The sequence below is a fragment of the Strigops habroptila genome, chromosome 9 (assembly GCF_004027225.2).
Source record: "Strigops habroptila isolate Jane chromosome 9, bStrHab1.2.pri, whole genome shotgun sequence".
In the NCBI taxonomy this organism is placed as follows: domain Eukaryota; kingdom Metazoa; phylum Chordata; class Aves; order Psittaciformes; family Psittacidae; genus Strigops; species Strigops habroptila.
The window spans coordinates 21,759,480-21,786,847 of NC_044285.2; the positions used below are offsets into that span (position 1 = coordinate 21,759,480).

Consider the following 27,368-nt stretch of genomic DNA (forward strand, 5'->3'; position numbering starts at 1 on the left):
CCCATCTTAAAGTCCATCATTCTGCTGGTACCCAGAGCCCTGAATGTAGCTGCTGCTCTTTGATGCCTGTCAGCATCAGCTGCGGAGGGAGGAGAGTGGGGCTGGCTGCTGTGTGTCAGCTCCATTTGCAGCAGCAGCAGGACTGAACCATGAGCTGCTCCTGCTCTGATCTGTGCTCAGTCGAGTGATACAGACTTTTCCTGCGGCTCTTGGGCATGAAGCTGCTGTCTCAGCTCAGCCTGATGTACCTACCGGTCTTGCAGACTGGATGGGAACATCTGGATGTCTGTTGCTATTCTGCTGGACATTGCCAGCTTGCTGCATCTACTGACAGGCTGAAAAGTGTCTGTTCAGTTGCTGTCCCCATGTCTCTTGTTGGGTCCCTATCTAGCAGTCCTTCCTTGGCAAGGAGCAGGCCTGAGCATTAGATGTGGCAGCAATGACCTGCTAGGGAAGCCTCCAAGTCTTGCTGGTTTGCAGCTCTACCAAGTTCTTCCCATGATGTGGTTTGCCTGGAGCCTTTTCTGATGGGGGTGGTTGTGGCTTAGAAAACTTCATGGGTCTTCTCTGTGGTGGATGAGCCAGTTCTTACCCAATGCGTGTCGTGTAGAGGTGGTCTGGTTTAAATGTGTGGTCTTGAGATGCCTCCTTCTGCTGGCTGAGGGCAGAGCAGCCACCACCTTGGGATGCTGAATGCCCAATGTGAGCTGCCTCTGCCTGCCTTAGCCTGAACAGGGGGAAGGATGTAAATCTGGGGGGTGTGTGGGAGTGGGAGCATGCTTGGGGGGGACAGCCCCTCCTTGTGCACACTTCTGCAGTGGTAAACTTCATATAAAACTTGCTGGTGAGGAGCTTTCCCAGCTTGATGGGTGATATTCTGTGTGCTGTAGTGGCCAGGGGCCAGGCATGAGTGTGTATTTGGGGGCTGTCTTCTGATTATGCCAATAGGCAGAAAGTAGTTGAGATGTGTGGGACCCTGCTGTGCTCCTTAGGGGAGGACCTGGGCAGGTCCCAGTGCCTGGTGAGCCTGAGCCTGTCCTTGCATGAGCCACCAGAGCTGGCCAGTGTAGGGCTGGCACAGTGCAGCCCCAGGTTGAGATGCTATTCGGGTAGTATTTGTGGCTCACCCTATAGCCTCATTTTCCATACTGGAGACATCCTTAACTCAGTGGACTCTGTACATGGCCTCAAGGAGCTGATAGTTTGGGCTCTGGTTGAGATAATCCTGGATCATGGACCTCTGGCATGGCTTTCTTTTCCAGATGCGCTGGTATCCTCCCTCTGAAGCTACCCAGCAAGGATGGAAGTCTCGTCAGTTTTGTTAGTTTGTTAGTAAGTAATTGATGGCTCTTGGAGTCAGGTGCTTGTCTTGCTCATCCTGTGCTCCTTGGGTTCTTCTGGGGAGGAGGGAAGGGAGCAGAGCTTAGGCTCAGCCCTTCACATCAACCCAATGCCATTGGGTTACAGTGATGGATGATGGAGCCAAATCCACCCTGGGGAGTGAATCCTCAGGGAGACCCCCCAAGCCCCAGGGTGGGGAAGGGGCTGTGGGTGCTGCTTGGGGAGCAGATCCAGCCGGCCCTGCTCACTGCTGCTCCTCTCCTGCAGCGTCTCTCCTCGGCTTGTGTTCCTCTTCCCTGCCTCTCTGGAGGGATGTGCCAGGGACGATCGCTCAGACTCCTCTCGGTTTGGTTTGGTGACAAGGCACCCGGCCCCGGCGTGCTTGCTGGGGGCTGCCAGCGTCCCCCATCTCCAGACTGTGAAGCCACCGTGGGCCATGCGCCGCCTCCATCCATCCATCCATCCATCCATCCATCCCTCCCTCCCTCCCTCCCTCCCTTTCTCCCTTTCTCTCTCCCCAGGACATTCTCCCTGGCTGAGCTTCGCCGTGGGGCTGTGCTGAAGCCCAGCTGGGGGGTCTCGGTCCTGGGCTTCCCCGGGCTCGCCCTGCCCCAGCGGCTCAGCTGAAGGGAACGAAAGGCAATGAGTTTTGCATGTTTTCTGGCATGAATTAAAACACTTAACTTGTGTATGTGTGAGTGTAAGTTTGTTTGTTCTAGCGTTTGTGTAACCGTTAGCAACAGGTCTTGGCCCAACAGATTGACCCATCAACATTTTCATCTTGCTTCGGTGAAGACTTGGCTTTGAGAAATACTAAACTGTCCTTGTCTCACCCCTTCTCCCACCTCTGCCCTCCCCTTCCCAGTACGCCTAGAAAAATTCGAGAAATGCTCTGGTTTTTTTTTCCTTGTTTTGTTTTGGTTTTTTCCAAGTACAATGCACTGGGTTTCTGTTCTCAGCCATTCTCCTTTGCTCTGAAAGGGTTATTCTATTAGCTTTTTTTCTTCTTCAAACTTCTATCTATAGAACAGCTGTAAAAGATCTAAACTTTTTTCCTTTTTTTTGGGGGTTTTTTTTTTTTTTTTTTTTTTTTTTTTGGTTTTTGTTTTCCACATCCTTCTGATTGGAGAGCATCCAGTCCTGCCAAACATCAGCCATCCTTATGGGAATACCGAACAAAAAAAGAAGTGCGAGTATTTTTGTACCATGTGTAATAAGGAAATATTTATGCATCATAAAGAATTTCTTGTGTGTTTGTGTGCAATTAATTATTATTATTAAAGAAAAATTGTAATCCTGTAAGATAAGTTAATGTTTAGTTCAAAGCTTGAACGAGAAGGGTTGTCTTCTGTAACAATGATTCAGTCGGACATAGTAAACCAGAACTTGTGCAATTTTTGTTTTAGCATCTTATTGCTTGGTATTGAAGTGCTTTCAGTATTATATGACCATGGCTGTCTTGCTTGTATTAAGAGATTTGAGAATAAGTTGCTATATAATTGCTGATCCTATGAGAATGTGAAACTGGATAATATATGAAATGCAACCAAAAAAAAAAAAGACAAAAATATATCCCGAGAGGCTGCTGTGACTCTTTCTGTGGTCTCTTGTGTTTTTTCTGGGGATGCTTCAGGCTTGGTGGTACCTACACCCCTTCCCCTTCCTGCCTGTGGCCCTAGCCCTGCCCACAAGGGTGCAGGCTGCTCTGGGATGCTACTGAGGGCTGTGACTGGGGTTGAGGCATCTTGTCCCCATAGGAGCAGGGCAAGTCCTTGCCTGCATAGGCACGTCTTAAAGGGGCTGTTGAGGCTGAGCACTGCTGGAGGCCTCGGTGAGCTTTTTTTGGGGTGTGTTTGTTTTCCTCCCCAGTGCCTGCGGAGGCTGAGGCCTCTCCTCCTTGCCAGTGGTGCAGCGAGGAGATGTCCATAGAAGGCAAACGTCCTCTGGAGCTACAGCGTCGCGCAGCTCCTCCTCCGGTGCAGGGCGCCCTGGCCAGGGCTGACGATGTCTTCTTGTGGCCTTATCTGTACCTGCTGAAAGGGCTGTGGGAATGGCACCCCTGGGGCAGGGGGTGGTTGTCCTGGTGAGAGATGGCCTGGGGGGTCTCCCTGCTGTGCTGAAGGGGTGCCTGCAGCTCAGATTGTCCCTGCCTTGTGGTGCCCTCCCACACAGCTTCCCGCCCCGGGGACCAGTGTTTCCCTTTCTGCCGGGGCTGGGAGGGCAGCGCTGCGCGAAGGCGAGGAGCAGCGAAAGAAAATAAAAAAATAAGAAGCAAAAGGCAGGTCTAAAAATAGCCCCAGTGGCTCCCGCGCCTGGGAATGGGCTCCGCGAAGCGCTGCCGCTCCGGGAAGTGACTCGCTGCGAGGCTGCCCGAGCCAGAGCAGTGCTGCCAGCCCCTTCCCGCGGGATACCCCAGCCTGTGGCTCAGGCAAAGCTGGCTCCTGCCCTCACCCCGGCTCCTGCCCAAATCCCGGCTCCTGCCCGCATCCCGCTCCTGCCTGAATCCCAGCTCCTGCCCGCATGCCGGCTCCTGCCCGCATCCTGCTCCTGCCTCCATCCTGGCTCCTGCCTGAATCCTAGCTCCTGCCTGCATCCCAGCTCCCACCTGCAACCCGGCTCCTGCCAAATCCCAGCTCCTGCCTGAATCCTAGCTCCTGCCTGCACCCCAGCTCCTGCCTGCATCCCGGCCCCTGTCCGCATCCCGCTCCTGCCTGAATCCCAGCTCCTACCCGCATCCCGGCTCCTGCCCGCATCCTGCTCCTGCTTGCATCCTGGCTCCTGCCTGAATCCTAGCTCCTGCCTGCATCCCAGCTCCCACCTGCAACCCGGCTCCTGCCTGCATTCCGTTCCTGCCTGAATCTCAGCTCCTGCCCGCATTCCATTCCTGCCTGAATCTCAGCTCCTGCCCGCATCCCGGCTCCTGCCTGCATTCCGTTCCTGTCTGAATCTCAGCTCCTGCCTGCATCCGGCTCCTGCCTGCATCCCGGCTCCTGCTCGCACCCGGCTCCTGCCCGCATCCGGATCCTGCCCGCATCCCGGATCCTGCCCGCATCCCAGCTCCTGCCCGCATCCCTGCTCCTGCCCTCATCCTGGTTCCCACCCGCATTCCGCTCCTGCCCTCATCCCGGCTCCTGCCCACATCCCTGCTCCTGCCCAAATCCCAGCTCCTGCCGGGCCGGCTCTCCCCTGCTGGGTCTATCCACATCTCACCGCCCTGCTCACCTAAGCGGAAATACCTCAGAGAGTGCGGGAGGCCAATGATGGGAGCATGCGAGGCTTTAAATTATAGAGGAGACTTTTTTCCTACAGAAAAGCACTGTTAGTCCGTGCATTAACATGCCCGGGCCGTGAATAATTCATGTCCGGCTCTATCAAGCTTTTACACAGGCCCGCACAACGCGGCTCGCCTCAGAGCTGAAGTAGGTCATGTCTGTGCCGAGGGTCCCCAAGCGTCCCCCCCCCCAGGCCAATGCACACCTGGCACAGGCATGTGCACACGTGTGCACTTGCTGCCTGTGTCTGTGCCTGCTCGTGTGTGTGTGCGATGCCCCTGCTCCCTCCTTCCCCCTGCCCCGTCTGCTTTCACTTGCGCCCTGCTCAAAGGGATGCGCTCTGGGCATCAGAGCTGGAAGAAGCACAAATAAGGGAAAAGGCTGGTTTTGGCGCATTTTAATTTTACATTTTACTGGAAACTCCCCTTTTCTTTGTCTCGTTTTGAAAGTGGGACAAAAAAGATAAATCAATGTGGGAGCATTTGAACCTGTATCTCCTGAAAGCCCTGTGCTCTGGCATGGCTTGTGGTCCAGGAGCACTTTGGAAATAAATAGAAAATCCAGCTGTGCTGACAAAAAAGGCCTCTTGGAACAGCTGCACTGGACAAATGGCCACAGACTGATCAGACGCGTCACAGGCCAGGGTGTCTTCAGGGAGGCCACATGCAAAACTCAGTCCCTGCTTGAAGCCAGAGGTGTAGGAAAGGAGGCAGGTCATTCAACACCTGCATTCATCCAAGGACCTGCTGGTCACAAGAGTCTCCGAGAATAGGATGTGCCCCTCATGGTCCTGCTGATGATTAAGGGTACACAGAGGCAGCTCAGTCACGCAGGTTCCATGATCTGGTGCCTTCAGCCCATTTCTACAGCAAATGCACTGAAGAGTGACTCAAACGGCTTCTGCAAAGAATCAAAATGGCCCCTGCAAACCCAGCAACTTCCATCTGCTGGTCTGTACCAGCAGTGCAAGGAGAAGAGTCTGTCATATCTCCTTTCCCCAAGGCAGCCCTCCTTGCTTAGGCTGAAGCCTTTCATGGTTAAAGACTATATTTCAAAGATCACTGATGTCGTTCCAGTTGTTTGTCTGTTTGGGCAGACATCACTGGCCACAGCCATGAGGAGACGTTTCAAGTAGACCCGGACCCAGGCTGCATCTGGCTTTAGCAGCAAAATACACCCTCCACGATAACATCTGGTGAAAGGTGAGATGTGCCAGGGCCCACCTGAAAGCGATGCGTCACAGGCCAGAGGAACTTTGGGAGCCAAGGTGCTGCCACAATGGGATTCTGCGCAAAAGCCTAGACTGTCCTAACTGTGGGCGGGTGGCTGGAGGGTTATTAGAGGGTTTACCTCCATCCTGATTCAAAAATAGGTGAGATTGGGTCAAGCCGCAAAGAATAAAAGCTGCTGTTAACCAGTAAGGCTTGACATGGCTTTGTTATATCTGATAGTGCAATGGAAAAGGTCCTCCCGCTCTGTGTCAGGAGTCGCAGCATGTTGATGAGACGCATAGTACAGTGGGAAAGCCAGGAGGTGGCATCCGAGACCTGAGCGTGAGAAACCAGGACTCTCCCATGCAGGAGCTTAACAGGAGGTTGCAGCTTGGGACAGTGAAAAAAACAGATTTTTGCATAGAAAAATGCATAGATTTTGTCTTGCACCATGCTCTGCCCCCGGGGATGGGGGCAGTGTCGGGTCTTGACACAAAGAATCTCAGTATTGAAGTTAATAGAAGAAAATCTTTTTTACTTTTCTGCTCAGCTATAGCTTTGTTACCAAAACCACACTGAATGTCAACGGGCTTGCTGGGCGGGGGGGAGCTGTCTATAGCCCAACCTGGCTGCGGTAGGACCGTCACCTGCCACTCAGTCATGGCTTGGTCCATCGGAGCCTGGGAAACCCCTGGGGCTGGAGATCTCTTGCAGGTGCCTCTCCCAGTACACAGCTTCTGGCATCACTCATTTAACTAAAATTCAAGAAAATACAGCAGTTTATATGGTGAGAGAGCAATGGCACGTTCAGCTCTTTATTAGACACCGGGCAGTGGCGGCCACCCAAGCTTGGCAATAGGCTGCCCCGCCCAGCTCGTTTTGCGAATTGAGGATTGAGATGGACGGGAACATCACGACCACGCCACGACCGTGTTGGATCAGACGGCAGATGGCACTAGGAGATCAGTTGAGGAAGCACTGAGCCAGTTGGGAAGCCTTGAGGGAGCAGAGGCCACCACTGGACTTGTAGATCTCAGCCCGGCACAGACTGTAGGGCTGCTGGGCAGGACAGCATGAGGAAGGAAACAGCTGCAGCAGCTCAGGCCCCTGGGACAGAAAAAGCAGGAAAACACCAGCCTAGAGCTTCCATCCAGAAACTAGAAGTATCTCAAAAGACATCCCAAATGTCCTGCTCCCAAGGTCTGTGGCACTCAAATCAGGAGAAATCCCAGCTTTGTCTCTGTAATGCAACTGGATTGGAGTCTCCAGAGTGTATGGCCTGCTATGGGAATCTGTAGCTCTTCCCTCCCCTTCATTTCCCACGCTCTCCAAGCATGGCAGACAGAGCATGCTTCACCTGGTGGGCTTCATCTGCTGGGCTTCGCTGTGATTGACACAGTCCTTTCACCCTCCTCTGGGTCACAGAAAAGAGTGGGAACTCCTGAACTTCTCCTGGAGACCAAATCTCACCCCGGACAGGTGTTTCAACAGGAAAAAGGAGGGTGCTAGCTTGCACCAACATGCCCAAGCCAAATGGCTGGTACAGCTGGTACCATGACCTATACTAGTGCCTGTTGGGTGTTTCCAGCTTGGAAATCATGAATATTGGTGACAAGTGCTGGAAGTCCTCCTGCAACTGGCTTTTCTGGATGTTTCCCAAGACAGCAGTGGAAAAGCTGTACACACAGGTCTGGATCACTGTGCACTAATGCTGCACTTAAAAGCACTAATGCTGCTTCTTCACAGGTGGTACAGAGTTGTCCTACATGGAGAAAGTACTTACATTTTAGGGTTATCATTGACTTTCAGGTTACTGTGACTTCTCAGCACCAGCAGTGGCCGTGATGTGCGTATGGCCACCTGGGAGAGAAAGCTGAAGGGAACAATTAAGCTTAGAGGGGTTTCAACCTTTCAAATGGCTGGGAGAGGTCATCAGCTCTGCTGTCTCCACAGAGTCCCTGGTTTCAACCTGAGCTGCATTATGCCCTGATTCCTCCAGCAAGAAACATTATCGCTGCCCAGATCCAGAGAGACCAAGTAGCTGCCGCTTCCCTGCCAGGGGGCAGGGCTGGTTCATCCCTGCCAATGCTCCCAGGAGGTCTCTGCACTGGTGGGTGGCCGCATGTGGCATTTTACAAGGTTCCTGCCAACCATTTTCTCCTAGTATCTTACCTCCGGAACAGGCTCTGCTGATGCAGTCAGTCTGAGTCACCGGCCAAAGTCAGCAGCGTTCGGCACTGTTTCCGTGTGCTTGACTCAATAGGGCCCCTGGTGGGTTGACAGACAGCCTGATAGGACATCCCTGCATTGCAGGCAACTTTGTGCCTTCACCTGCCTTCCTGCAGTTACCTGTAGCCAGCGTTTTTGCTTTTGAAACACAGACCTGACTGTCATGAGGAAATACGGATTCTCTGCTGGAGAACCACTTGCTGAAAAAGCAGGGGTGAGCAATAGCAGTGGGACCTGGAATGGCACCCTGGCATAGGTCTTCCTTTCCAAGATGTCGCAGCTGACTGGAAGTTGGGAACCGATCACCCCTGTAGATCTCCACCACTTTGTCTGTGAGGCCAAACCACTCAACAAAAACCTTTTGGTTTTCATCCTCTCTCTCGGATGGATGAGGACCAATCATGGTGAGAGCTTCACAGACAGCAGCTGAGACCTTTGGGAATGGGAATCACTGCCTGGCCGATTTGCCAGCTGCCATCTGCTTTCAAAAATGGATCCTAGGTTCAGAAAGGATCTGGCTGCCACGAGTACAGTGTTTGGCAATGCTCCTGCAGCTGTAATGGTTTACTGTTTCCCAGCTAAGCTAGTTGGTCTTAACTACAAACTTATGTCTCGATAGCAAGTTGTTCCTCTAGAAATGAATGCATTTATTAGCCTCACCAAGGCCACCTTGCACCCTGCAGGGTGGTCTTTACAGGGATGTTAATTTAGAAGAGCACCTCCAATCCCAGGGTCTGGTTTCTGCTGCTTTCTGGTTTCTGTTTGATGCACTCCCAAACTAATCACTGACCACAAGTCATGCCTATCCTGTTCCTAAACCAGCCCTTGCAGTTGTGTCCTGAGCACTTCAAAATGCTGACTGGGACCAAACAGGGTAAAATTTGATTAAAGTTTAACTAAATACTCCTATTTGGGGGTTACCTCTCTGGTGCAGGGATTTAGACATGGGCTGGGAATCAGTAGAAAATGTTGCTTTTCCATGGAAGTTGCCACTTATAGGTACGTTGCCTCTTCTCGGGCAGTTTGGGGGAATTGGAGAGAAATGCTTCTCTTTTGTGAATCAGCCTGCCTATGCCAGGATCTTTCTGCAACGCGTCAACTGGATTTCAACTGAGGTGTCTTAAAATGGCTTGAACTGAGCCCTTTGACTCTTTTCTTACTATTTAAAGAATAAAATAAGCTTACCTGGGACCCCAGGGATGGCTGGGCCTGTTGTCTGGGTTTCTTTCCTCAAAAAAAGGCTAGTTCTGAAAAATTTGCCCGTGTTACAGATTAAAGGTTCCAAGGGCATACCTTGGGAAAGATGTGCTGTGTTCATATGATGGATTTGGCTTTATTGAACAGATATAGGAAAACTTACATGCAGTAGATGTAAAACATTTTGGTAGTGGAGCCTTAAAAACTATTTTAGTCTTTAACTGAGGCTAAAAATCCTTTCTTAAAATTTAACAGTTTAAAATGATTATTTTTTATTTCTGATGGAGAGGCTGGGGAACAAGCAACCACCCCCCTTGGGAATGGGAGGGGAATTCCAGTCAGATACAAGGGGAAAATATCACATTGAGAGCAGTGAAGCTGCTGGGCAAGTCCATCCTTGGAGACCTTCCATGCACACTTGGAGCAAGACCTCCAGAGTTCCCTCAACCTTCAAACCGTCTCTGATTCTTGCAATTTTTGGGGTTGGAACTGGATGATCTTAAGGTCCTTTCAGACCCAAACCATTCTATGATTCTATGAATTTATGGGGACATTGCATGGGACAGGGGATAACCTGAAATGGCCCTGCAGATCTCTGGCCATACTCAGTCATTTATCACTTAATAGATGTGGATCAACAGCTTTTTGTAAAAAAAAAGTAAGTTTTTAGCTCAGAACAAAAAATACTTCTTATTTTAGGGATTAAATTTATTATACCCACTGAATGCAGCCAATGTTTTCCAGAGGGTTTAAGCATTTCTTAGTGTTCAAGCACTAAGAGAGTGTTCACACCTACCCTTAAAAAAAGCACTACATAAAAGAAAACCGGAAGCTAACAGTTTCTTAAAGTCTTTTTGTTCTTAAAAAAGATGACTGCAATCACACACATGAATCCAAAGCCAGCAAGTAAACCTTGGCTGTCTAAAGAAAGTAAGTTGTGGTTAAGAGAAAGGTGATCTCCCAGAAGTGTGTGTTTGTGTATTGGATCAGAGTAAAGCTGTGATGCACGGAAGGTTCCTGGACTAGAGAGTGGAAGCAAACACTGGTGACACTCCCAGAGGATGGGGTTGGGTGAGCCCAGGAGAAAACAAGGTGGGTTTTCTCACAGTTTTCTGAGTGGTGACAGTCAGAGCTACAGACCTTTCCTTTCTGGGCAAAGTCTGGGCATGAATGTTAGATCTGAAGCATTTGCAGCTCCCAAGGACAGAGAGAAACTGGCCAAAGTCAAAGTCAAGATGGGAAAGGTAAGAGTTGGGCTGAGATGCTCAGGGTAAAAACAGCCCTGAGCCACCTCATCTAATGCTTTTCGCAGTAGACTGTGGAAAACAATATTGTTACAACCACTTCCATTAAAGTTCATGTTTCTTCCTCCCAGTATAACCTTCTTGCATGGACAAGGCTGGGCGTGAGGCAGCGTTTTGGGACAGTCCCAGGAGAAAACCCAAGTGACAGAGCACTGCCAAGAATAGTGAGGAACATGGTCTCCAGAGCCTGTTATGAAGGAGAGGAACTAGGAGAGAAGACATCTGCCTTCCTCAGATAATGGAGCAGGGATGCATGCCCTTCCTTGGACAAGATGGTCATGAAACCACCCCAGAAAGAACAGAGGAATCCACTAGGGGAAACTAGCTCCACGTCAACCCAGCAAGTTGTGCGTGGCCTGACTCTTACCTGGTAACAGATCTCAATGGCAGATACTCCTCAAAAATGCAACTGGTATCAAGAAAGCATTTAACAATCTTTGTTTCTACTTACAAAGATGTAAGTAGAGGTGTCCTGACTTGCCCACAGAAATTCCACAGAAATTGCTGCTTAAAGCAGAGCCTTAAAGTAAACATGGGCAAACCCAACCTGGTCTGTGACGATTGTGCACGAGAAATGCACAAACTCATGTCCAGCCTCTGAATGTGCTGTTATTGTTACATGTGCCTTCTTCTGTACCTCTCCTCTCATGGCTTTTGGACAGATTTCCATACCCCTTCTCTCTGCCACCTGCACCCCACTCTTTTATTCTTTTTCTAGGACCTCCTGCTACTGTGGGTATTTCTGGTCACTATTCAAATACATGTTAACTCTGAGGGGAAAATGGTCACCTGTTTTAAATCATTCTAAGAGTGTTTTTCTAGGGAAGAACAAACATGAATTTTATACCAGCATTGATGCTTGCATGACTGAGGCCATCAGGAGCAAAGTTTAGGCTAGCAAATAACAAAGGGTTGTGACAGACGCACTTGACCCCTTAACCAAACCAGCAGTAGTTTTGTACAGGCTCCGAAGGAGGTAAAGGCCTGAGCTGTAGCTGGGCCAAGAACTCCTCTAAGAAACTCACAAAAGAGTGGAGCGACATAGAGTCATAGAATCCCAGACTGGTTTGGGCTGGAAGGGACCTTCAAGCTCATCCAGTTCCAACCCCCTCCCATGGGCAGGGACATCTTCCACTAGAGCAAGTTGCTCCAAGCCCCGTTCAACCTGGCCTTGAGCACTGACAGGGATGACGCAGCCACAGCTTCTCTGGGCACCATCTGCCAGTGCCTCAGCACCCTCACAGGGAAGAGCTTCTTCCTTATACCTAACCTGAACTTCCCCTGTTTAAGTTTTAACCCATTACTGCTTGTCCTATCACTACAGTCCTCGATGAAGAGGACACAGTGAGCATCAATGTGTATGAGCTCGGAACACTGATCATGCCATTAACACACGGATAACAGATGGTTTTTTCTAAGACTCATTTATCAAGAAACAAGGAAAGTTGTGGGCGCAAGGAGTCTCATGCATACCTTTCCCACTGTGTGCAATCTGACTACAAGCCAAGCTCTTTATCCCATAAATAAAGCCTAAGTGAGCCTTTTTTGAGCAAACCCTGGCAGGCAGTGTGGCTGCATGGAAGTGATCTCCTCTTCAGCTGGGATGCCTCTTAAGGTTGCTTTTAGGGGTAGAGAGAGACCTTGCTACTAATGATGGATCTTTGGATGAATCCAATTCAAGTTCTAAGTTGCAACTGGACTCCACATCAGGTGACTGCCCCCTTGAGCAGTGACGCCTCTCAAGATTTGCGATTCCTTACTTGACAAAGAGATCCTTCCTTACCAGAGAGATCTCTTACTCGGTAAGTTGCAAACAGAATGTTTAATTAATACTAATAAGTCCCTGGAGCAAATTCCATTAGATATAAGCTGTTGTCCAAGACTGAGACTGAGATTGGACCTAGCCACACCTAGGCTCCACCAGGAGTTTAGAAAACAAGGGGGTCCACTCTGAAACTCGTGACTCAGTGGGAAAGTCTCCCTTACCTTTTGTGCTCTGGTGTCTCTGTGAATCATTCAGACTTGATTCTAACTTGATTTTTCTTTGCATGTGTCATTCATGTACTAAGTAATAGAGTGAACCTTGCCACTGAAGTCTCATTTTTACAACATCATATTAAAACCACTTTGGCTAATACCTTTGACGGTGATTCTTCAAGCAACCTAAATAACTCATCTGCAACAAATTTGCATGGTTGACAAGATCCTAAATCAGGATTCACAACAAACTGGCATAGTCAACACAATCCTAAATCAGGATTTGTGACAAATTGGCACAGTCAGCAAGATCCTAAAATCAGGATTTGCTACAAGTGTTGTGCAGGAAAACGTGTATTTTAGTAGGGAAATGCTACAGGGACAATTTGGTTCTAAATAAGGTAATTGAAAATCATCTTGTAAGAAGATGAATATAGAAAAGTAAAAGCAAATACACAGAATGTATTGTCCTCATTTTAGGACAAAAAACCCTCCCTGTGCCATTATGCGTTTAAATAAAATTTCTCTTAATAACTGCAAAAAGACCTCGAGCAGGAGCTGAGCTGGTGAGTCACGCACAGTGCACAGGACCTGGGCCATGCTTGACTTACACACAAGTGGCCACTCCAGATATTTTCCAGTGCGAAAAAAGTACAAAACTAAAGGACTGGGTTTCACTTGCCACAGATGAGCACTCTCAGGCTGCTGCGGGCAAGTCAGTCTGTGAGTCATGCCAGGGTAGATGGGCTTGGAGAAACCTGCTCTAGTGGAAGGTTCCCTGCCCGTGGCAGGGGGCTGGAACTTGATGAGTTTAAGGTGCCTTCAACCCAAACCAGTCTGTGATTCTATGATTCTGTCCTGCCCCTCGCCTTGCTCTCATGGCTCCTTGTTTGCCCTAGTAGAGCAGAACCAACATTCCTGAGTGAGGCTCAAGCACCAGAGTGAAAGCTCTGCCCAGGGGTTGCTCATCCCAGTGCCAACAGTGCCAAAGTGGAGGAGCAGGAGTTTTTAGAAGAGCAGTAGGGACGAGAGTAGGTGGGACCTGATGGAGGCTGAGTGCTTGGCCAGTGATGTGGAACAGCAGATACTTGTTGGGTTGGTGGTGCCTCCCAGCCACCACCTTGCTCGTTCGATGTCTCAAAACAACCTCTCTGCTTCAGTCCAATGAAAACAACAGGCAACTCAGCCTAGTTCACAGTAGCAACAAAAATACCTCTGCTGCCTTCTAGGAGGGGAGCATCCTCCTCCACCCATGGAGCCACACCATGCCTTTCCATTTGAGTCATCCCTGCCTGCAGCAAGATTAGGATCCTCTCATCTTCCTCAGCTAAAGTCTTTTGGAGTATTCCAGCAATGAGGGAGGGCTCTGGGCTGATTCACATCTCCGAGAAACCATTTTCTTCCAACTCAGCAACTCTTTTGCATCCTGAGGTTTTCCTGGCCTTGCTCTTCCAAATCTACATGGTTCCCCTTCCCTTTCAGCTGTTTCCCAGCTAAGAAACACAATCCTGGTTATATGACTGTCAACAGGGACTTCAGCAAGGAGCTATTATATGTCTCGGCAGTGCTCCAGGCTGTGCCTGGAACATGGAGTCTCCACATGTACTACTCACACTAATCCTCCAGGATGTCTTGCTGGAGAAGTTGGTACCACTAACTCTGTCAACTAGAGAATTGGCTCAAGGCTCACGCAAGAATCATCTCTCTATAAAAACCTCTGTTAAAGTCTTGGATAGAAAACAAAGGCTTGTCCTATTGAATGCCAGGTCCTGCGGCAACAGACATCTGTGAAGTCATCTTTATCATTCTGTGGAAATCTTCTCCCACCATGGGTACGCAGGCATCTTTACCAAATGGGTTCCTGGCAGGGCTGGGGGAACAACATTAGAAAAACACAACCTATGATACCTTCAGAGGCTCACTGTAGGCTTTTAAAGCTAGCTGCCAAGACTATGGCATGGAAGGAGCCATTGCCAAGATCATGAAGGCTTTGGAGGACAGCTGTATGTGGTCATGTGCTCGGCTGGACTGAGATTTGAATCGTATTGTACTCAAATCTAAAACTACGTTTTCTCTACCACCAATATATTCTGGATTTTGTGCAGTTCTGAAACACCTCTTAGAGAAAGGTACGGTTGAGAGAAGCAGGTTTGCACCTGAAAATAAGAAAATTAGTGATGATTTCTGAGTTGAGCTAATTGCATTTAAAAGTTTTTAATAGACAGTTTTCCTTGCCTCTGAGGCTACTTAGCACAGTACTAGCTGCACAAAGCCACTTGTAAATAGCCACTTCAAAGGAACCAAAAGTGTGCTTTTAACCAGTTTTTGGAAAAAAACCTGACAACTATAATGACAAAATTGGCAGAAAAATCAATCCTCTCCCTGCCATGGTTGGCACACATGGCTGTAGCCACCAAGGGAACACTTGTTTGCAGAAATGAGCGGGTCTTGGGAAGGAATGGCGTGGCCCTGCCAAAATGGGCTGTCGATGCAAACTACAGGCGAGAGCTGAAGTGCTCTACTGAGTTAGTTTTGTAGAGTAAGGAGTAGAGTTAAGTGGGGAGCAGGTAAAGAGACACCTAGCAGGTCAGGCAGTTTAACAGCTTTGTTCACCAATATGCATGTGAGAGATGGGTGCTGGCTGCTGGTTGTTTTGCGGGGCACTAAGTATCACACAGCTGCTCGCTCACTCCCCGCTCCATCCCAGGGAGATGGGAAGGAGAATTGGGAAAAGGTAAAACCCTGGCTTGAGCTAACAACAGTTTAATAATTGGAATAAAGTAAAATATAACAATGACAGTAACAATAACAATTATAATGATGTGCTGTGGGATGGAATACCTCTTTGGCTAGTTCAGGTCAGGAGCCCTGTCTCTGCTCTCTCCCAGCTTCTTATGTCCCTCCTCAATGGCACAGCACAAGAGACTGAAAAGTCCTTGATCAGACTAAGCAACAACTAAAGCACTGGCGTGTTACCAGCATTGTTCTCAGAATAAATCCCAAACACAGCACTGCACCAGCTACTAGGAAGAAAATGAACTCTATCCCAGCTAAAACCAGGACAGTATCCACCCCTTATTCCATACTATTTCTGACATGCCAGGGCCCACACACCATCACCCTTCCTGTCTTTTGATATATACACACAGATATATTCCCTTAGTCTACGAACCATCTCTATAAAAGTCCATCGAGTTCATTTAGTTGGTTACTTTGGGCTCCATCTGTCATAACAGTCTTTCAGGGCAGGGAAGATGGTGTGTGCTGTTGGATTGCTGCATGCCGAAGCCAGTTCTGAGTACATCACTACTGTTCAGTTTCATCAAAGTTCATTCTTCATTAATCTGGGTGATTTTTACTGAATATCCTTGATATAGCATATAGCTACCATAGAAATGATAAGATACAGTGTTAAATAGCAATTCATATCATACAATTAAATTCGTTGTCTGTTTTAATCCAAAATCAAATTGATGATGGCAGAAATCTTTTCACATATCCTGCAGCTCACTCAGAGATAGGGAACAAGTTGTTACCTCTTGGTCTGCCTCTTCCTCATCTTCTTGTAATGGCTCTGCTTTGTCCTCCTCCACTAAATGAGCCGTCTTTTGTGTTCTTTTTTTCTTGTGTATGGGGGCATCTGATACCAACATGGGTTGGTCCTCTGGCTCACCTGCATCACCTATTGCCAGGGTCTGAGTAGTTGTAGTACCTCTCACCAGGGTAGCAGTAGGCACAGTGCCTGTCATGGGAATTGGAGTAGCTGCAAATAGTTGCTTAACCCTAAACAAAATCTGAACTATATGCAGCAAGATGATGGTTCCTAGCAATAGGACCATGCTGGTTTCAACATCCGAAGGCTATTTCCTGAGAAGAAAGAGGAGATATCTCCTCCACAGATTGTGTCTCCTAGAAAATATAAAATGTGTAATTATCATAGGTCCCAATAGATGGCTCCCAAAATAGAGAGGTGATGGTAATGCTGCGTACACATAGCAGGTTAGTGTCAGAACCAGCAACTCTATCATATCATAAACCAGTACTGAAAAATAATCAAACCAATGACCTTAGCCCAGGCCCCAGCAACAGTAAGCACAATGACAGGCAACATATACTGCAAGTAAGGTACTACATAATGGAACTCTAAGAACACGTGCAACAACTCTGAGAGCAAATAAATCAACATTGTGACCAGCAACTATTAAACTAATATAATAGGTTTATGGACTGGTTTGTGTTGGAAGGGACCTTAAAGCTCATCCGGTCCCAACCCCCTGCCACGGGCAGGGACACCTTCCACTAGAGCAGGTTGCTCCAAGCCCCTGTGTCCAACCTGGCCTTGAACACTGCCAGGGATGGGGCAGCCACAGCTTCTCTGGGAAAAGTCTGTGCCAGCGCCTCAGCACCCTCACAGGGAAGAGCTTCTGCCTCAGAGCTCATCTCAGTCTCCCCTCTGGCAGGTTAAAGCCATTCCCCCTTGTCCTGTCCCTACAGGCCCTTGTCCAAAGCCCCTCTCCAGGTTTCCTGGAGCCCCTTTAGGCACTGGAGCTGCTCTAAGGTGTCCCCTTCAGGAGCCTTCTCTTCTCCAGGCTGCCCCAGCCCAGCTCTCTCAGCCTGGCTCCAGAGCAGAGCTGCTCCAGCCCTCGCAGCAGCTCCGGGGCCTCCTCTGGACTCACTCCAGCAGCTCCACGACCCTCTTGTGCTGTTGCCCCAGAGCTGGATCAGGACTGCAGGGGGGGTCTCCCCAGAGCACAGCAGAGGGGCAGAATCCCCTCCCTCAACCTACTGCTCATGCTCTGGGGGTGCAGCCCAGCACACGGGGGGGTTCTGGGCTCAAGTGCACACTGAAGCCGGGTCATGGGGAGCTTCTCATTGACCAACACCCCAAGTCCTTCTTCTCAGGACTGCTCCATCCAGTCTCCCCCAGCCTGTGTTTGTGCTGGGGATTGCCCCAACCCAAGGGTAGGACCTTGCCCTTGGCCTTGTTGAACTCCATAAGGTTTGCATGGTCCCACCTCTCCAGCCTGTCCAGATCCCTCTGGATCCCATCCCTTCCTTCCAGCTTGTTGACCGCATTACACAGCTTGGTGCCATCAGCAAATGTACTGGGGGTGCCCCCAATACTACTGTCCATGTCGCCAACAAAGATGTTGAAGAGGATTGGTCCAAACACCAGCCCCATGGGAACGCCACTCATCACTGTTCTCCACTTTACAACAGATCTGTCGTTATCTCAGTCCTTCAGGCCCGATGCTGGGTGCCAAAAAGGACTGTCATGGTTTAACCCCAGCCAGCAACTAAGTGCTGCATAGCTGCTCACCCACTTCCCCATCCTGACTTCCAGTGCGACAGGGAGGAGAACGGGAAAAAGGTAAAGCCCATGGGTTGAGATAGGAACCTTTTAATAACTGAAATAAAGTAAAATATAATAGAAGTAGTAGCACTGCTACTCACAATAATAATAATAATGGCAATTGTAATGAAACGGAGGGTGTGAGAGAGAAAAACAAATGATGCACAGTACAACTGCTCACTGCCCACTGACAAATGCCCATCCCATCCCTGAGCAGCGATTGGCAGCTTTCAGTCAACTTTCCCCAGCTTCTACACTGGGCATGATGTGCTGTGGTATGAAATACCCCTTTGGCTAGTTTGGGTGAGGTGTCCTGTCTCTGCTCCCTCCCAGCTTCCTGTGCCCCTCCTCACTGCACAGCACAAGACACTGCAAAGTCCTTGAGAGGGGTAAGTGCTACTGAGCAACAACTAAACGGTGTGTTACCAGTGTTATTCTCAGACTAAAGACAAAACACAGCACTGCAACAGCTACTAGGAAGAAAATTAACTCTGTCCTAGCTGAAACCAGGACAGGCATACAGATGTGATGGTGGTAAGCAGAAACAATGGACTCAGCTGCAGGAGTGCTCCACCCTGAAAGAGAGGGGCTTAGCACTGAGTTACAACACAGCTTCTCTAATGGGACCAGCAACTTCCAACTCAATCACTGCTTTGGAAGAGAAGAAAATGCAGGAGTGAATCAACACTGAAATCTCCTGCGTAAGCCAACTGATATGTTGGAAAGAAGAAGGGAACGAACAGGCCGTATTCGATATCCTAAAGACCAATTAATAAATTGGCCTACAAGTTAGGGCCAGACTTGACAACTTCGTGGCCGCTTTCCATCTTAGCCCAGGGATGTAAAGGATGGCCATCTGCCAAGGGTTAAAAGAGCAGTCACTGTCCTGTGTCACCAATCCACCAAACAAGTCTGATGTAGCCTATATGGGATTTCTCAAAGCATCATCCTGTTTCTTCCTTGGCTCCAGGCTTCAACTTCTTGCCAGGGCATGTTGTGACCCTGAGTCAGCCAAACCCTTGGCGTGGACCCAGCAACCCCACAAAGACAAACCCAGGTATAAATTAGAACATAGCACTTTTCAACTAAAAGCAACTCAAAGTAGTAAAGTTGGCATACAAAAACGAGAAGTTTATAAAAGTTTTTGCCAGCATTGTGTCCTTGCAAGTCTCTGCTTCCAGACTTGGGTTTAGTCAGCTCTGTGGCTTAATGTTCAACCCTGTGTGAGACCATTAGTCCTTCTCCACCATCCCAATGCCTGCTTCCTGGTCCACCTTGCAGTTTCTTCTGGAGATGCAGCTTCCCATCTCCTTGTTGTGGCTGTCACTCCTGGGCTTTATCCCCAGCTGGGCTCAGCTGCTCTCCAGGGAAGGAGCCATCCAGTCACTGCTTTCCAAAAGGAACATGATGTGCAAAATTAGAACAAGCAATTTGCACAGGGCTGAGAGTTGTTTGGGGGAAGCCTTGCAGATAATCTGTAAGATTGGTCTCCAGAGCAAATACCAGAGTCAGATGCATCACTCTGCATGTGCAGGTCAATTCAACCATGTGTCAGCAAAGAAGAGAGGGATTCTTTCTTCATCAGGGGCTGTAGCGATAGGATAAGAGGTAATGGGTTCAAACTTAAACAGGAGGAGTTCAGGTTAGGTATAAGGAAGAAGTTCTTTACTGTGAGGGTGGTGAGGCACTGGAACATGTTGCCCAAAGAAGTGGTAAATGCTCCATCCCTGGCAGTGTTCAAAGCCAGGTTGGACAGAACCTTGGGCGACATGGTCTAGTGTGAGGTGTCCCTGCCCGTGGCAGGGGGCTGGAACTAGATGATCTTAAGGTCTTTTCCAACCCAAACCATTCTATGATTCTATGATTCTGTAAGTCACAGCCCATGAGTGTCTTCTGTCACTGTGAGAGTCAGTACCTGACATGCTGGAAGAAGCTGAGCATCCATCAGTTGCAGCCACACTAGTCTTCAAGTGGGAGCTACCTCATGTTCCAGCCAGCAGCCCAACATCTCCAGCTTGCAGCTTGAAGGGCTCCAGCCTACTCCTAGCGTTGGTACTAGGCTTTCTCCAAGCTCAACTCAAGAGAGCTTTCCATGCTCAGCTTCCTCCTTCAGAGGTTTCTTTTCCATTGCATTTCTGAAGGAACGCCATTTGTACATGGACAGTGGGCTGGTCATGCCAAGCCTAACGTGCCTTTCAACCACACCCAGCTCTTAGTTATTTGGAAAAGGATGTTCGAGATCATTCCTTCTGCTCATAGTGTAAGGGTGAATATGCAAATCCTACATACCTTTCATAAAAGTAATGCATAATCTCCTCTACCTCCTAATACAAACACCTCACAAAAATAGTCAGCATCAGATGGAACAAATGCATAACGAAATGAATATGTGAGAGTTCAGCAGCTTCTCACCTCCAGAGAAGAATGTGGAACACTAGGAACGTCAGAACGTGACATCATGGTGGTTTCCAGCAAATGGAGATACTCTAAGACTGTCTAAAATGACACTGTTGAATGACACTTGGATGGAGAAAATTTAATCAATGGTTATAGACTGGGAAAGAATCATAGAATCATAGAATAGTAAGGGTTGGAAAGGACCTTAAGATCATCTAGTTCCAACCCCCTTGCCATGGGCAGGGACACCTCCCGCTAAACCATGTTGCCCAAGGCTCTGTCCAACCTGGCCTTGAACACCGCCAGGGATGGAGCATCCACAACCTCCCTGGGCAACCCATTCCAGTGCTTCACCACCCTCGCTGTAAAGAACTTCTTCCTTATATCTAATCTAAACTTCCCCTGTTTAAGTTTGAAGCCATTACCCCTTGTCTTACCACCACAGTCCCTAAGGAAGAGTCCCTCCCCAGCACCCTTATAGACCCCCTTCAGATACTGGAAGGCTGCTCTGAGGTCTCCACGCAGCCTTCTCTTCTCCAGGCTGAATAGCCCCAACTCTCTCACCCTGTCTTCATACGGGAGGTGCTTCAGCCCCTGGTCATCCTCATGGCCCTCCTCTGGACTCGCTCCAACAGCTCCATGTCCTTTTTATGTTGAGGACACCAGAACTGTACTCAGTACTCCAAGTGAGTTCTCACGAGAGCAGAGTAGAGCGGAAGGATCACCCCCTTTGACCTGCTGGTCACACTTCTTTTGATGCAGCCCAGGATATGGTTGGCTTTCTGGGCTGCAAGCGCACGCTGCCGGCTCAGGTTAAGCTTCTCGTCAACCAACACCCCCAAGTCCTTCTCTGCAGGGCTGCTCTGAATCTCTTCTCCACCCAACCTGTAGCTGTGCCTGGGATTGCCCTGACCCAGGTGTAGGACCTGCACTTGGCTTGGTTGAACTTCATAAGGGTGGCATCGGCCCACCTCACAAGCGTGTCAAGGTCCCTCTGGATGGCATCTCTTCCCTCCAGCGTATCAACCGAACCACACAGCTTGGTGCCGTCGGCAAACTTGCTGAGGGCACACTCAACCCCACTGTCCATGTCGTCGACAAAGATGTTGAACAGGACCGCTCCCAACACTGATCCCTGAGGGACACCACTCGTTACAGGTTTCCAACTGGACATCGAGCCATTTACCACAACTCTTTGCATGTGGCCATCGAGCCAGTTCTTTATCCACTGAGTGGTCCATGTATCAAATTGATGCCTCTCCAATTTAGAGACAAGGATGTCATACAGGACAGTGTCGAATGCTTTGCACAAGTCCAGGTAGGTGACGAACCACCCAAGACTGAAAAAGCAAATGTTTTCTGTAGCCCTCAGCCATGCTGAGTAGCATAAAGGAGACACTGATGTCTGGGGTCTCTCCACCTCTTGCAGGGGAGACTGGAAACCTGCCCAGTGCCTGCAGGTGACAACAAGACCAGGAGGAACCAAAAGGGCAAGCCAAGGGAGAAGTCTGGCAGTGCGGGGAATGAGGCAGGGGGTGATTGCAAGGAGAGATGCTTATTGTGTAGGTGAGAGCAAGGAACAGGGCTGCCTGTGACTCTGTACAAGACTCCAAAGGGGCAAAAAAGAGGAAAAAGAGGAGGCCTTTCAGGACAAGAGCAGGTTGCCAAGAAGGACACTTGGGGTGGACTGGAAAGGGGAAGAACTTCTCCAAGGGTGAGATCTGAAGGAGTGGGATGTTCCTAGTGTTCCCACATTCTTCTCTGGACACCTCTGGAGGTGAGAAGCTGCTGAACTCTCATGTTAGCTTTGTTATGCATTTGTTCCATCTAATGCCAACATTTTTATAAGGTGTTTGTATTAGAAGGTGGCAGAAACAATGCATAACTTTTATGAAATTTGTGTAAGAAAGACAGGCCATTCCTGTCCCTAGGATACTGTCCCAGGCTTATAAATGGGAACAGCCATCTAGCAGTATACATGAGAGGGCCTGAATGGGAACTATGTCTCCTCTGTGGCTGAAGATTTCAGGGTGGGCAGTGATTTTGTGATCTCCCTGGGTTGCTCCCTCCCATTGGCAGAGGTGCTCCTCAAGTCATCAGCAGTTTGGCCAGCAAGAGCAAGAATCGCATAAACATCTGGTGTTAGAAGATCCACAGCCTTTGGAAAGGAAGAGTTTGTTTTGCCCCAGATCCTGCTGTTCTTATCTGTGAGAGGTTTCTGAGAGTCCTTCTGACGCTTTGGGAACTGGAGTTTTGTGCAGCAATCAGTTGGACATAAGGTGGCAGCAGGGTTTGTCCGTGTTTGTTTGTTTAATTTTAGAGCAATCTCTGGCTTTCTGCAGAAGTGTCATGAGATGCTATTTGCTCTTGTCATCCATCTGGCTTGGAGCACAGATTAGCACTGCCACAATCCACCCCAACGGTTACCATGTGTAACATTTGGTTTGGTTAATCTTTTCCCTCTTTATGAAGAGAGAAGAGAAGGACAAGAATGTCACACCTCTATGTATTCAGGATGAGATTAAACACGGAGGAAAAGCCTCCCGGAGTTCACTGCTAGGTTCTTCATGTTTCTGGGAAGACCACTGAACAAGGAACTGCTGTGCTGTCTGAGGACTTTTTGGTAACATCAGGCAAGCTCTCCAGGCATCTAGTGCTGCCAGAGGAAGGAGAAACCTGGATGCTGCAGCTACCCAGGTTATCACTGGACTCACAACATGTCTTCCATCTCTCTTTGGGTTTTAGTCTCCAAGCATGGCTCCTGCTGTCTGGGTAGATTTTTATGTTGGTGTCATCCTACCCCACTGATGTCCAATCTCCCGTGGACCCAGAAGGCCTTCAGGAGCTTGTCCATATTCCTACTCTATCCAAGTCCCTGTTCCTGGGGATGTTCACAGCATGGACCACTTGCATTCATCGCATCTGCTTATGGTGCAGATCTTCTTTCTCCTCTCAGCATATTCCTGCTGGACATTTACCCAGATACCCTAAATTGTTTTTGTTAAAGTCTCAATCTCTTTTGCCTATATGGGCTATTAATGCCATTCAAGAGCCAAGATTCTGCTGGGGCCAATACTTGCCCTCCTGCTCATGCCTGTCTCAGAAGTGGGGTCCGCATCAGAGTCAAGAGCTTCACCCCCTGACCCCTTGGAGAAGAGGAAGTTAGTCAATGCTCTGTGAGATTTAGCATTCATTTCTAGCACTGGGTGGCTGAATTTATTATAAATAGGTCACCTTGTTTAACAAGAAAGAATGTCAACACCTTTTTATTAACTTCCCAAACAAACCTTGAGGGGTAGGGCAACAAACTAGTGTCTAGCTTCCTTGCTGCACTTGATGGGTTTGTTTCCGTGTGCTTCCTCATGTGAGCGAGTGTGGTTTATGATTCATTCCACAGCACTTAGTTATTTGAGATGTGTTTAAAGACGTGTGGGTTTTTTATAGTATTCCTTCATACTGCTGGCGTTGAGCTTAGTGGTGGATGGTGCAGGCATGGAATAGACATGGCTACAAAACAAACAACTATCTCCAGCCCAGTGCTGCTAGTGCTACAAAGGCTCTTTCAGGAAACACACCCTGGGGAACGACCCAGCACAAGAGACAGACAAAGTGCAAAAATCTCATATCACCCAGAGCTTGTCTTGGAGTATTGATCCGTGCTGTGAAGTAGCTGGATCTTTCGCATAGCTTGATTCCTTTGTGAAGAATCTGGTAACTTCCTTACGCATTATCCAAGTTCTGTCCCTGTTTCTCACTACCATCCCTGTCTCCATGACACCACGGTCCAGGGTCCCCTCTCTGCCTTCAGGCCTCCTTGTGGCAAGTCCTCCAGCTACCAATCTGCACCTCTCAGCAAGCCCCAGTTGCTTTCTGCTCTCTTGTCCCATTTCTCTGTTTCACTCACAGGGAGCTTTCTGTTCTTTTAGCCAGCCTCTCAGGTATGAAACAACTCCCCCAGAACCAGCAGCCCATGAGGACTTGATGATGTTTTCAGAGATGGCTGTATCATAAACTTGGGAAAAGCTCTGAAAAGCATTCATGCAGCTTTTCTGACTTTCCTTCATCAAAAATCATGGTCCTTTCTTATGAAAATAAACTAAAACCAGAAATACTAGCAGTCCAAAACATAGGCTGTTCAGTTCTCTGGTGAGTCTAGACCAAGCCATTTCTCCAGGGTTGAAGTTGAGTACCATGTGGCTGGGTCTTAAAACCGTTCTGGAGTCAATGGTGTGTGGCAAGCAGCAGGAAAAAAAAAACAACCAACCAACCAACCAAAAAAACCCCCAAACCCACCAAAACCCAGGAAAAAAGCCAGATACAAGCAAGATAATCGTGCTTATGCAGACAGATGGCTTCAGGGTGGTACATGGAGAAAGGCATGTTGCAGTGGGGGGAAGTAACATCACTGCTTGATTTCCATGGAGACCTTAGAGCAGCTTCCAGTACTTAAAGGGGTCCACAAGAAACCTGGAGAGGGGCTTTTGACAAGGGCCTGTAGGGATAGGACAAGGAGGAATGGCTTTAACCTGCCAGAGGGGAGATTGAGATGAGCTCTTAGGCAGAAGCTCTTCCCTGTGAGGGTGCTGAGGCGCTGGCACAGGGTGCCCAGAGAAGCTGTGGCTGCCCCATCCCTGACAGTGTTCAAGGCCAGGTTGGACACAGGGGCTTGGAGCAACCTGCTCTAGTGGAAGGTGTCCCTGCCCGTGGCAGGGGGTTGGGACCGGATGAGCTTTAAGGTCCCTTCCAACACAAACTGTTCTCTGATTCTATGATTCTGTGACTACATGGCAGTTTGTACCCTGCCCTTGCACAGCCTGCAAGCCTCTTGGGCAACTCAGTCTACTGTGTACATGGGCTTGGGACATTCCAGGGGAGGACATACACAAAAATAATAGGTGGACACATGCCCCAGCACCCTGTGACACAAGACATGTCCCAGGGCCGCTGCTGCCATGTGGACAAAGCTCATTTGGCAAAGAGGCTGTTTGTAAGCTCCATGTTTCTGAGGGGCTGTTCAGCCACTGGACTTCTGGTCCTGTCTTCCCAGTGGAACATCTTGTGAAGTGTTCAGAGGACAAACAGCAGGGACAAGCTCTATGGTCATGCACTCCAAAACCCAAAACAGCAAAGGAACTGGTTTTGGAGTATAAGTTGATATTTAAAAATAAGGATTGTTGATAGCTATTTTGAGCTGCATCATCCCTGTCGACACATTCAGCAACAGAGGTTCTTGTTTTCGGAAGAAATCCTCCCAAGATAAAATTATCTGAGGGCTTGTCTCTGCAGGGAGTAATATTAAAAATACAACACAGTTTTTATTTCAGAACATAACTGCCCACACTTAGAGCTATTCCACAGGATTACTGAACTTCATTTGCAGGCTTAATCTGAATCTAGGTCCGGTGGCCATGACCTACCTTATGCAGCCTTAATACTCATGCTCACTTTGATTCAGAGGTGAGATAAGGTTGTTAGAGGATGGTGGCTTTATGGCTGAGGTGCTGCTATGGCATCTCCTCTCTTTGGGAGAACAAGTTATTATTGTATTTTTCTAACTGTTGGTGCTGTTTTCTACCAATGGTGCTGGTAGGTCTGGACAGAGTTTTCTGCATAAATCTGGGAGAAAACATTTGACCTAGTTGGTCAGAAGCAGAATTGCTATGCTGGGATGTGAAAGAGCTTCAGAGCAATCCTGTTGAGGGTAACGGCACCTCCCACGCAAACACAGAAATCCTTTTTAGGGTAAATAGGGGGAGGGGAAAAGAAGGAGCTGCCTCCAATGTAAGTCCTGCTTGAGTTGTGCATGGAGATGCAGAACTCCTGAAGGTGGAGGGACTGGGCTCAGGGTACAGGGAATTCAGTCCTTTAGTTACATTTTGGACCAGGCAGAGACTTGCACTGACATGTGACGCTTACAGCAGATACTTGTTCCACAAAGGGCCCCCAAGACAACACTACACCTGAGGCTGTCCCACCATGTGGGACTGCTGAAGGATCTGGGCTCCAAAACACTGTCCTCATCCTCCATGGGGAACCAGCCAGTGGGCAGCTTGCAATGCTGCCCTCTGTTTCAGGGGAGCTCCTCCTCTAAGACACGGAGATGAGTCGCCCTGAGGTCATGCCACCCCTCTCCTCACCTGAGATGGTCCAAAGAGGTATTTCGCAACTTGAAAAAAAAAGAAAATACATGCTGAGTTTGACTGCTATAAGTGAACTGAGTTATAGTCATGTCAACAAAGCACCCATCTTTTTACTTAGCGAGGCAGCAATGATCCTGATCATTGACTGAAAAGGCAAACATATATTTTTGTTGAGCTAATGCAAAGTGAAACTGTTCTGGCAATAAGTATTGTTTTACAAAGTCAACTTACGGTTATGACACAATCTTTATAGCACCTCTATTGTGTGCTTGAAGGAACGTGAATGACCTCTGTGGTCAGTACAGGTTGGATGCCCACAAGCATAAGTGAAAAAGAAATGCATATGCAACTAAGTCCTAAGTAGGTTTTGTTTACAGAGTTCTTTGATTGGCAGTCAGAAGAGCTTGCCAGGTAGTACTGAAGGCAAACAAAGAGAAATGGAGCACGGCAAGAACTTTGAAACTTCTTTTAAACCAGGATCTCGGAGGACTTGTAGTGGCTGGCAAAGTTCTTGTGATCTTGAAGCACGGCAGACCCAGTCTGCACAGTGAAGCTAGCTGCCAGGCAGCAAATATTGGCAGAGAAAACGTAGATGGAAAACATGAAGTGGATCTAATCCAGAAGGAAAGTGGGAAAGAGAAGGTGAGGAAACTGAAGACACAGTGCTGAGAGTCATGGCAGGGAGAAGCAGAATAGCTGAAGGAACCAACTCTCCTGCCCCAACAAAAAGCCACTTGTCTGCCCAAATGCTGGCAAGGAACCTCCTCTCTCCCCACCATGCTACAGGGCAGGAGAAGAGGCTGTCTGGCCACAATGCCATGCTGGCCAAGGGCATCACTGTCCCTTGAGAAGATCCAGCACCACTGGTTCCTCCTGGGACAGAAGCAAAGCACTTTAAATCTACCCTGTCAAGGCAGTGACACCCAGGCACAGCAGTAGCCACAGGC

At 48.7% G+C, this 27,368-nt stretch overlaps 1 protein-coding gene and 1 long non-coding RNA gene across 2 annotated transcripts in view; one reads left to right on the plus strand and one right to left on the minus strand.

Moving 5' to 3' along the window:
• Positions 1-2,042, plus strand: part of RBPMS2 (RNA binding protein, mRNA processing factor 2) — a 28,067-nt gene extending 26,025 nt beyond the window's left edge. Inside the window, exons 7-8 of the mRNA XM_030497647.1 lie at positions 1,263-1,332; positions 1,609-2,042. Of these exons, the coding sequence (XP_030353507.1) occupies positions 1,263-1,325 (63 nt within the window). The 3' untranslated portion in view covers positions 1,326-1,332; positions 1,609-2,042. The remainder of the gene's footprint in view (positions 1-1,262; positions 1,333-1,608) is intronic.
• LOC115612849 lies at positions 1,337-27,086 on the minus strand. The gene is made up of 6 exons (XR_003993180.1): positions 27,074-27,086; positions 23,082-23,085; positions 11,487-11,574; positions 10,043-10,047; positions 2,934-2,938; positions 1,337-1,347 (listed from the first exon to the last, which is right to left on the minus strand). It is a non-coding gene; the product is annotated as an uncharacterized LOC115612849 (long non-coding RNA).
• Between the last annotated feature and the right edge of the window lie 282 nt (positions 27,087-27,368).